Source organism: Onychostoma macrolepis, chromosome 13, assembly GCF_012432095.1.
Source record: "Onychostoma macrolepis isolate SWU-2019 chromosome 13, ASM1243209v1, whole genome shotgun sequence".
Classification (NCBI taxonomy): domain Eukaryota; kingdom Metazoa; phylum Chordata; class Actinopteri; order Cypriniformes; family Cyprinidae; genus Onychostoma; species Onychostoma macrolepis.
Genome location: NC_081167.1, coordinates 17,530,638 through 17,541,714, shown reverse-complemented (window position 1 = coordinate 17,541,714; position 11,077 = coordinate 17,530,638). Strand labels below are relative to the sequence as shown.

Genomic DNA, 11,077 nt, shown 5'->3' with positions numbered 1-11,077 from the left:
AAAGGGATGGTGGGGGAGCTGCCCCTTGACGGCTCTCAATTAGACAGTTCACCTGGAGGAAAGACAAGTAGGACGGACAGATGGAAATAGAAAGGTAAGGGAAATGCACAGGGGTGATGTCACTTGCTAGATTCGAATAGGTGACCTGTTTTGTGGAAATACAATACTGACCGGCATCTGAAGGTTTAGAACACTGAGAACAAAATCAATTGCATTACCACATTTTATGACGAAATATCTCTAAAAATACCTAGTGAATCATTTTCAATATCTTTATTCGAATGTAACCTTTGTTTTTTTTTTGTGCTGTTCACAGAAAGTTCAGTTAATGGGATGATGATACTAATCTCATGTGACTTCTGCTTTCTTTACACACAGACCTGTGCTATATTGATTTTTAAAAGTTTACGTTAGTCTATATTTTTATCTTTATATCTTGTAGCAGGCAGAGTGAGACACTTGTGGCCACTTAAACTTTGCCCTAGGTTCAGATAGAGGACAAACAGCCCTGAAGGAGAGGATGCCGGAGAAGAACAAGTCTAGCATAATAAATTATAGTGAGGTACATTGTGCAGCAAGCACTCTGTCTTAAATATAGCACCTCAAAAAGGGTATGATTAATAAATGAAGAGCCTGATGCAGTGTTTCCATGCTTTTTGACGTCATTTGACAGACTGACGAACATTACAAGAAGTCTCAGTTGCCAACACACATTTTCCTTTTTGTTTTTATACTGAGCCAATGATATTTTCCCACTTAACTTTAAAACTAAGTCGTATAGAAGCCTTTCAGCTTTGCACATTTTCATTATGGCATTATTTAATTTGTTTAATGAGCCATTTACTTTATAGGGCTGTAATATGGACTACAATGTCATCACACAGACAAAAATGCCTTACAATATACATTTGCTTAGGCATAAATTCATAATAAAAATACACCCACTTTTTTTATACAGATTAAACTTCCATAATTGCTTTCATCATCACATGGTCTTTTAGGAACAAATAATGGTCCAGTTTTCAAAATAACAATAAAAGATGTACTAAGAATTACAGAAAATGTTATGCAACAGTGTTTTTAGTCTATCAACAATATCCCTATTACTTAATTTCATACGCTTTTAAAAAACACAAAACACTCGCCTAAGGAGAATTCGTGAAATAGAAATAAACATTCACAGAAACACTATTTTCATTTAAATGTTTATATGTATTACAATAACTGCTGTTATAAAATCCTGGAGGAAGTAATGAACGACAATCTTAATATGCCTGCAGTATTCAATCTGCACAATCTGTTTATGTTATTGCATGTTTGGCCAGCATCCTCCTCATGTCAAACTAAAAGTTCAGAGAAACCGAGAGGGATGAACCGGTCCATACGTAACATTTGGGCTGATCTAGTCAGAATTTTCTGAGAATTATTAATCTCTTATTCTGCTACGTTAAAAAAAAAAGTAAGCGGAGATGTAATATTGTATTGCCTAATGTTACAATCACATGCTGAAACACACAGCAAAACATTCACACTAATCATGCCTCTGATGTATTTACAATTCATACAATACCATCAGTTCTTTGTGCAATTTATATAGAAATTATATAATACTTACAATCTATCAGTCTATTAAATATTCATATTCAGTCACCAATTATATATGTTTCATCTGTACAGCCATTAAAAATTCATTGACAGCTGCTGTCAGGAGGTGGTTTGAATCATAGCACGCCTCTTGTTACCACACAGGCTACATAGGTTTACTGTGTTTTGTTTATTCAGCGACAAATCTCAAATCCCAGTATTAACCAATCCAATCTATTATGAGTCTTTAATAAAAGTGGCCCACTGGAGCACAGCTTTCACAGCCTCAGCATAACTGTTAGTGGCTGATGGAGCCAGGTGGATACTGGAAGCGGAGTCTGGAGTCTTCTGACATTTGTCCCAAAGTCTCTCTAATCCTCAACCAAGTCACACTATGAGAAAACTCATCATTTAATCCCTGCTGCTGGAAATAACTGTAACCTCACTGCATAACCTTGCATTATCTGACAAAAAAAAAAAAATAAAATAAATAAATATGAAGATGGTTTTCAAAAGTGGCTGCATCTCTAAGGATGGCACATCTTTATATGATGCAAATTATTTGGTTTGTTTAATAAAAGGTTTAGGATAAAATACACCACATATTTGATTATTTGGTAACACTTTACAATAGGATTAAATTCATTAACATTAGTTACTGAATTAGGCATCATGAATAAACTTGGAGGTGCCTTTCTAGGTTTGTGCAATTTGAAAATCTAAAGATGAATTCTTGTCTTTAAAAACATGCGTGCATCAGCCAAAATTGGCCAGAAACTTGAAATTCAAGCCATGCACCAGTGCAATATATTAAAATGCAATTTCCCTTTAATAAATCCACTGTAAATTGGTTGTGGATTTTTCACTCTGGTCTTAGATGGTGAGCGTGATTTCACCAAGTACAACATGTTCCTGGATCAACATCTTTGTTGATCCTGGAACGTCATTCCAATCAACCAATCAGAATTGAGGGATAACTTTTCAGGAAATGTAAGTTTTAGGCTTATGATCAGGGTTAGGTGCTTCGACACCCTTGTTAATCAGCTATCATTTCTCACTGATTTTAGGAATAAATTATGGGTAGGGTTAGGTTTAGGGGTAGAGATTGGGTTAAGTCTATATTTTTGGACAATAATGTTGATCCAGGATCAACAAAAGATGTTGATCCAGGAACATGTCTTACTTGGCAAAATCACGGCGACCGGTCTTAGATACAGCCAGGGTCCAACCAATCAGAAGGACTAGCAAAGCCAGGTGCTGATAAATCCAAAGAATACCTCTCTTCCACCACTGCTACTTTTCTCTACACACCAAACCTGACTAGACAAGTAGAGACCTTGCAGGCAGACAACGAGTTTTTATGTGTTTGGACAGTCCTCTGTCCTCTAAGAAAATCACTGAACTCTGGCGTTGCATTGGGTGGAAAGAGAGAGAGAGAGAGAGAGAGAGAAATGTGCCATCATACAAGGTCTGTTTGTAATGCATGCAAACTGAGTGTGCAGTCACAAATAATAATGTGATGACACAGTAAACACTATTTGTGCACAAGCCTACTGAGGTGACATTCAAAATGCAGTTTTTGCTTGAACAAAATACAGAAAGCATTCACATGGCCATGTCTCCAAAACTGATCAACATACAGGGTAAAATACTGAAGAGTAACAACTCAGAGATGTTCTGATGTTGTTTTCTCTAAGTGATCTGGGGTTTTTCAGCTGCACACAGATGGTGGTGTCAGAATAACAGCCAAACTGATTCAGAATGTCATAAGACAAAGAATCTTCTCTGTTCTCCAGATGACAAAAAAGAACTTGCAGTCCTAGAAGCACAGGGGATCCATGATTTGTGTTTCTAAACACTTCTAATGCAGGTGATTTCACAATTTCAAAATAATTCAAAATATACAAATTTAATAGGTACTGTATATTAATGCCTTGCAATTGAAATGGCAACGTTTCAAATGTTAATTTTATTGTAATATTAAAAGGGAGTAATTATTTTTTTTCGTAATATTATACTGTGTTATGATTTGTAATTTTACTTATTTGTTTTTTAGAACATTTACAAAACTTCAACAATTTTGAATCTGAAATTTTCATTGTGGTCTCAGATATTGTAAGAAAGAAATAAAATACAAAAACATAGTATCATGAATGATATAGGGACCAATTCTCACTATGAACTGCTTATTAGCATGCAGATTACTAGCATATAGGCTATTATAATTCTTAAAAAGCACATATTCTGCATGACCATATTCTGCATCCCTAATCCTATCCAATACCTAAACTTAACAACTACCTTACTAAGCAGTAATTAGGAGTTTAATTATGCAAAGGTTGTAGTTAATTAATAGCGAGAACTAGACCTTAAATAATGAATCTTTACAAACTACAATAGAAACTTTGAGAGTAGAAAGAGAAATAAATAAATAGAAATAAATACATAAGTGACTGTGAACAACTAAAGTGCAAGTGCAATACAAAATATTTATAATTTAAAGATATAATTAATTATATTTAAATTGTAAACAAAGTCAAACTTTACACTGACTGGCATTTCAATGCTCTTGTATTGTGATAAAAGCCTCTGAAACTTTTTGGTTCAAGCCAAGCAAAGACATGATTCTTAAATTTTAATGAAAGCTGAGTGCAAAAAAAAAAAAGGTTACAATAAAATCCCCAACATTCTTTTTGGAAAAACTCAAATCTATAATTCATTACCCCAAACTCTGAGATTCACAAATGGGAGCGGCTTCCAAACTTGCTGAGTGATAAAGTTGAGGGGAGGAGACACAGAGATTTAAAGCTGGACATCAGGAGATCCAAGGGTTGCTATGAGCTCTTCTGGCCTACATGATGACATCCGTTATGCTGCAGAAGCACAACAGACATAACAGCACTTCCTCTGAAGCACTGTAATGGAAGAAGTGTAGCCTAGTGATCACTATATCACAAACATCTGACAGCACTTGCAAGAAGCAAGAATGTGACTAGATGAACAGTTCACATACTCAGTGTCACAAACATGCCTATTCGATTGGTGACCTAGAATTAGTGCAAATTTTTATACATAAATAATAATAATAATTAAAATATTAATACATTTGTTTACATGTTTAAAAATTTTGAAGGTTTTTCAAACCCTTGACAGTTCACCCAAAAATTAAAGTTTGCTAAAATTTTGGCCATCGAAGATGTAGATGAGTTTGTTTGTTCATTGGAACAGATTTGGAGAATAGCATTACATGCTCATCAAGCAAATAGCTTTTCGCTTCACAAGACATTAATTGATGGACTAGAGTTGTGTTGATTACTTGTGGATTATTGTGAGAAAAATATCAGTTGTTTGGCCTCTTATACTTATTTTGATTATTTTATATCCACATTTAAATAGCCTAATTTCAAAGTTTGGACTTATACGTATATACTCCATATATCACAGACCACCATTATGTATGCTGCAGTGACTGTTAAACATAATTAATTGCAAATCCATTGGGACCAAACTTTAATAGAAATTTGCTGCTCTCAGCATCTGCGTTTCAGTGACAGCCATGCGTTTCAGCCCTCTTTGTGGTTTGTGTCCTCGTGTTTAGCACATCATCAATTATAAACAGCGTGGGGTAATCATGAGGGACATTTTAATACACAACAGCATTCAGAAAAGTTTGTTCTTGGCCAAAAGTTGCTGTATTTTTAATCATGTGTTATGTAAAAAAAAATGAAACCAACTCATGGGAGAAGCAGAGAGCGATTGACAAAGTGGTTTGGAGCTCAAAACCGAGCGAAAGCAGACAGATCATACAACAGATGGACACACATACCACACGGCTCGGCTGGCATAAGTATGAACATTCTACATGGTCAAAACTCTCTCAAAATGTACAACAGCTCTTGCATTCCTACATTGCCTTATCTGACAGCATAGAGGTCCAACTATATTCTTAGGAAACTGGCCAGTCTCTGATAAGATTAATTCCCATGAGCCAGTCCAAACAGGCTCTTGGCTGGGGCCTCCAAACCAAGAACATCGTCCAAAACAGGGCAGATTAAAATTCACAAGCCCGCAAACATATGCTGACATAACCTGCCAAGTCAGACAAGCTTTTATTGGACACCATGGTGGCACATACAAGCCCAGACAGAATTTAAAAATAAAAATGTGCCGAAATGTGACAATTAGGTTGTTCCAAGATATCACAACTGCACAGTTTTGTGAATGGCTGAACATCTCCTATCCTCCACGAACACTAGCCGAATATGCGCTGATTTTAAAGCGTACAACCTAATACGACCTAATAAGCTCCCTGAGTTAAATGAACTGCAGAACACAACAGTTTTGAAGCCTGCTGATGAAAATACCACTATATAAGTAAGTAGTCACGGCAAGTTGTCTATGACTCATAAAAACACATCTAGGGTTATTACAGATCTGACTTCATTGAAGCATAATTATGTTTTTGACGAACATGGCTGGCTTCTTGCTATAGAAATGTAACCATGGAAACTGTGAATGTGTGTTGAGGGGCATTGAGTGTCCAGCTTCCCATGGTGAGTGCTGAGGCATGCTGGGTAGCGGGTTTTGTTCCGACATTGCTGGTGAGGAACTGCCCACACGTTCTTCTAGCTCAAAGTTCTTCTAGATATTAACAGCATATTTAGAGCTAAAGCAAAACTGAGGACATTTTTATGAAACCTGGAGATGCACAAAGAGTATAATTTGATCCTATGTGATGTAGAAGAGGATAGAGAAACATCACAAGTCGGTGCTGCCACCTAGTGTACAATAACGTAACTTTGGATCTTAGCATGTAGGCCTAGTTATTAAACACGAGAGTGTGTATTTGCTTTCAGTGACCAGTGAGTCAGTATTTTTTCACATTTGGACAATTTTGTGTTTTTTAGTGACTAAATTAGCAAGTGAGTCTGTCTTGAAAATGAAATGAAATGTTTAAATCAAAGGTAAGATCATTTTTACTTGCTTTCAATGTTGGTTTGCTAACTGCTGTATGCTATTTAACCAGCCTGGGAAAGTTAGTGAATTAGTCTTCAGAGAGACTACAAAGTTTGCGCTCTCTCTCAGGTGAGGTTGCTGGCCCATTTTGTGGAGGATTTGTGGCACAGAACTGCAGAATTGGGAAAATGCAGCCTCATCACATTTCCTGGCTCTGCTAGAGAAGATGTGACTAATTAAACTGACTCCAGATCAGTCACCATGACAAAACGTCTCAGGTGGGCTGACCCAGTTTTCCTCTCAGCTAGTACACTCCCATGTTATACACAAGAGGGAAACCCCATCAACAAACAATCACATACTGCTGCAGGCCTATGAATTCAGCACCATACAACCATGCTGTGAAACAACTCACCATTTTATGTATTTTTAAGGCCACTGAATAAGCACCAAGCTGCAAATGACAAAAGTTTTTGTCTGAACTCACATGCTTTCTTTGCGTTGCATACAAGCTGGAAGAATCACATTCAACTTCACATTTCTTTAGTGTCTATCACTGAGATTTGTGCTATTTTAATCAAATAGTTTCATTAACAGCTTAAGGGAAGATCTGGATCACTAGTTAGACCAGTTTAGTGGGTGGGGCTTCTTGTAACATGAACAAATGCTGAGGAGACCTGATAACCTAAAAATCACATTATTCCCATTCAGATCATTCCTAAACCTGTTTCTCCTTTCTATTTTGGAAACTTGCTGTATTTTGTGTATCAGGTTTCCGTGTCTTTTCTAGGTCTTAATATTTATCTTATTATTGGAATGCGTTAATTTGATCAATCAATAAAAGTGGGTGACTTCATTTCATAGAATGTTTTAAATTGAAAAATAGAATGACTTACATAGAATGCATAAAAAAAAGGACACAAATGTTTTGAATAAAAGGAGGTCAAATGTTTTATTGTTAAATCTATTAGATTTCAGTAAATTTTACTGCATTTTCAGTTTGAACCTATCTGAACCTACAGAGGTAGAGGAGTCACATTCCTAAAACCAGTTTATCATCCTGTCAAAACAACTTCAAAGTGTTTCCACATTTGTATTGCACAAAATAAAACATTAATCCAATGGTTAAGACTGAAACATGAACACTATACCATCATTTCATCATATGATATGCAAGGAAATCTTCAATAGACTGTAACTTCAAAGTAAAAAGAGGCTACACCGTAGGAATGAGGAACATAACTTTCTGGATCTGCAAGTCCTCAGGGTGCACGAACCCAAACTTCATTGTGCCTGTTGATCAAATCCCACGGTGCATCGTATCCAGCTGCATCAAACCTGTTCTCAACAAACTCCTTTCCTGCAGCTCTGAGGTCCTCCCTAAGCTGCTGCGCATTCTCCAAGGCATCTTCATCAGATGCAACACCACCAAACGACCTGTAATGACCAGCAAAGAGAGAGAATGTTTAAATTAAAAAGGGTCAAACAGACAGTTTTTGACTGTCATGCTTTCCTAAAATAACTAACCTGACGTAGACAGTACCGCCTGGTGTGACTGTTTTTCTGATGGTATTGTCGTTGGGCTCAGGAATGTCCGTGTCAGACTGAAAGACGGAAATGGACACCTGTTGTTCCCCCATACTATCAGCTTCCTTCACAGAGACCACCACAGGCCTGGTCATAGCAATCTCCTTACCTGAGAAGTAAAATTATGATACACGAGTATAAAATGACTTTTATTGTGATTGCCATACTGGAATGTTTATAAAATATCAAATATGGTTTTAAAAATAGGGTTTCATTTGATAACATTAGTAAACATGAACTAACAATGAACAAAACTTCTACAGCATTTATTAATCTAAAATGTTAATTTGTACATCTACTAAAACACTTAAATCAAACGTATCTGTTTATGCACTGTGAACTAACATAAACAATGGACAATTTGTATAAACTAACATTCAGAAAGGTTAATAAATCCTCTATTAAATGTACAGTATTAACCATAGTTAGTTCATGTTAACTAATGCATTAACTAATGTTAACAAATAAGAGCTTATTGTTAAGTGTTACCAGTGTAGCTTACTTTCACTGTTTTGACCTTGATTGAAATAATACAGTTTCCAAAATCCATCCTTTAAATCACTCTGACTGGTACTCGCAACATCAGCAGTAATCCAATGGCTCGCTTCGTAGTTGCGCTCCTCAAATCCCTTTTTATGTATTAACACAATGATATACATATTTTACATAGAAAATACCATATTTAAAATATCCCAAATGACAAAGCAAAACTCGTCGGCCTACCTCATACTGTTGTACCACAGTGTACACAGGACACTCACGTCCATGACAGAACCAGGGTGCTTCCCAACATTCTGTACTTGGGAAACATACAAGTCCAACCAGGAGACACAAAGCGGAAAGCAGAGTACTCGCCATTGCACTGCAGGATGAAAAATGTTGTCACAGGTTGTTTGTGTATGGTGTGCTCATTCTGAAGACACGCCCCTCAACACTTCACAGAACTCGCCCTCCCATCGCCAATAAACTGCCATCAGTATGACACCAGCAAAACAATAAACCTGCTATGTGACAATACAGGTTTTCTTTCTTTCACGAAACACAAAGTGGAAATGTGAAAGAAGAGTAGATCTTTTCTATGCAATTAAAAAGGATATACTACAAACTCCAGGGAAGCATTATAAAGCACTATGACAGATATTTAATGAATAATGACTTAACATTTGCGTGTTTAAACCCAGCAGCACGGATCTATTAACTTTCAGCATTGTGTCCTTGAGCAAAGCATTTCGTCATTAGTAATACCAGTGATAAGTGTACTGTAAATTGCTTTGAATAAAAGTGTCAGTTGAATAACTAAGGAGTCATTATTAAATTGACTAAACTGGCAAAGTTAGGGGTTGCTTAATGTCTGGTGTCAGCTGGAATCACCGGAGTTATATAAATGAAGGAAAAAAAGTGGAATATTTCCACACAAATAATTTGGCTCTTTAATTCAAAATAAAACTGGTAGCCTGAACAGGAGCTCAACCTATAATTCACTTAAAAGTGATCCATGCAGAGTTCCTCCAGCACTAATCATAAAACAAAGCAAAATTATGCCTTTCATAAATCATAAGCCATCATGACATTTAAATGTTGGCTGCGGCTCAGGTGAGATGTCTAAACTGCTTTCATTTTCACTTTTAGAGGAAGCTTTATAAGAAATGGATGTTCAAAATGTGCACGGATGCAATTTATTAACAGGTAAGAAAAGTTTGAGTGAGGTATAAGGTAACGTGAATTGTCCTTACAAAGATGCCTCTGCTTGCAGAACCAATTAATCTGAACAATCTGAGATGACAGCCTGTCTTCTGACCCACATCTTAGACAATACCTGTTCAAATGAACAACTAATTTTCCAAAACAGTGTTATGTTCTGTAAACTGACCTCTGTGTTGTGACACTTGCTTTATTGACCCACCTACACAGATCTTCAGAAGCATATCGTCTTTCCAAGCGGTTCATCCCAAATGGCTTTTTCCTGTGTGTGAACAAAAAATGAGTGCCTGCCAGTGTGCACTACATTAAAGAGTACTAGAGTGTACTATTAAGTTAGATTTTTAAGTTATATTATACATAAAGAACACATTTTAACAAAGATCTTAAATAATGACATTTTAATAACCCCCTTCAGGACTCTCCCTCCAGTCTGATATTTATTTTAAATGTAATAATAATAATGAAATATTAATGAGGCAGACATAGACAAGTAACATTTGCACGCTTTACTGCTACAATTACTTAAATAAAGTCATCTGTACAAAGTAAAACCCTGAGTGTTAAATTAACACTGCTCAGAGCATATGGTCCCACTCTAAATAGTGTTAAAGTAACACTGAAGGAGTGTAAAGTTAACGAGATAATTATGTGATTAATAAATTGCTGATTGAGCATTAGTGATGAACACCTGCTGTTAACAAGCAGAACCACTGAAGGAAAGAGAAACACAGACAAGGCTTAAGCGTGTTAAAGTAACACTGAAGTGGAGTTACCACTGTTGAGGACTATGAGATACATTTTCATGTCTAAAAGCCAGAGCAGTAGTTGTTCATCTTCAACATTGTTAACAGCAGGTTTTCTTTTCTAATGCTCACTCATCACTTAATTATCCCATTAACTTTAACTCTTCTTCGGTGTTACTTTAACACTCTGTAGATTGGGACAATATGTACTCTGAGCAGAGTTGATTTAACTCTGGGGATTTTTCTGTGTATACCAAATACAGTACTGTACACAAATTCATCAATAACACATTTTCACAGTGTACCACCACAATAATAATTACTATTATTATATGTTATACTAAATAGGCAGATGACTTACAGTTTTAGTCGCTTTGATACATTTCTCAGAATTGAAATTCTCAAAACTACTTGCTCACTTGTGCACATCATAAAAGCAATTTCTCATTCTTTTGGTAAATTGTGCTTATATCATGTTGATCAAAATATTTGAAACTGGTTCACTA

General features: G+C 36.1%; 1 protein-coding gene across 5 annotated transcripts; it reads right to left on the bottom strand.

Moving 5' to 3' along the window:
* Nucleotides 1-7,466: 7,466 nt before the first annotated feature.
* soul2 (heme-binding protein soul2) lies at nt 7,467-10,394 on the bottom strand. 5 transcript variants are annotated; one of them, XM_058796187.1, is made up of 7 exons: nt 10,328-10,370; nt 10,224-10,271; nt 9,998-10,090; nt 8,851-8,989; nt 8,630-8,756; nt 8,068-8,236; nt 7,467-7,977 (listed from the first exon to the last, which is right to left on the bottom strand). In XM_058796187.1, coding segments are annotated over exons 2-7 (705 nt in total). In that variant the 5' UTR covers nt 10,226-10,271; nt 10,328-10,370; the 3' UTR covers nt 7,467-7,802. The 5 variants fall into 5 exon arrangements, with proteins under 5 accessions (XP_058652170.1, XP_058652173.1, XP_058652169.1 ...); XM_058796190.1 differs by having other exon boundaries at nt 10,031-10,090; nt 10,328-10,368; XM_058796186.1 differs by having other exon boundaries at nt 10,224-10,394.
* Nucleotides 10,395-11,077: the final 683 nt, after the last annotated feature.

What these genes read in the sequence shown, in the direction of transcription:
- soul2 (XM_058796186.1), bottom strand. An exon ending in CTGTGGTACAACAGTATGAG is followed by an intron (nt 8,757 to 8,850) that starts GTAGGCCGACGA and finishes ATACATAAAAAG; the next exon opens with GGATTTGAGGAGCGCAACTA. An exon ending in TCAAGGTCAAAACAGTGAAA is followed by an intron (nt 8,237 to 8,629) that starts GTAAGCTACACT and finishes TTTACTTCTCAG; the next exon opens with GTAAGGAGATTGCTATGACC.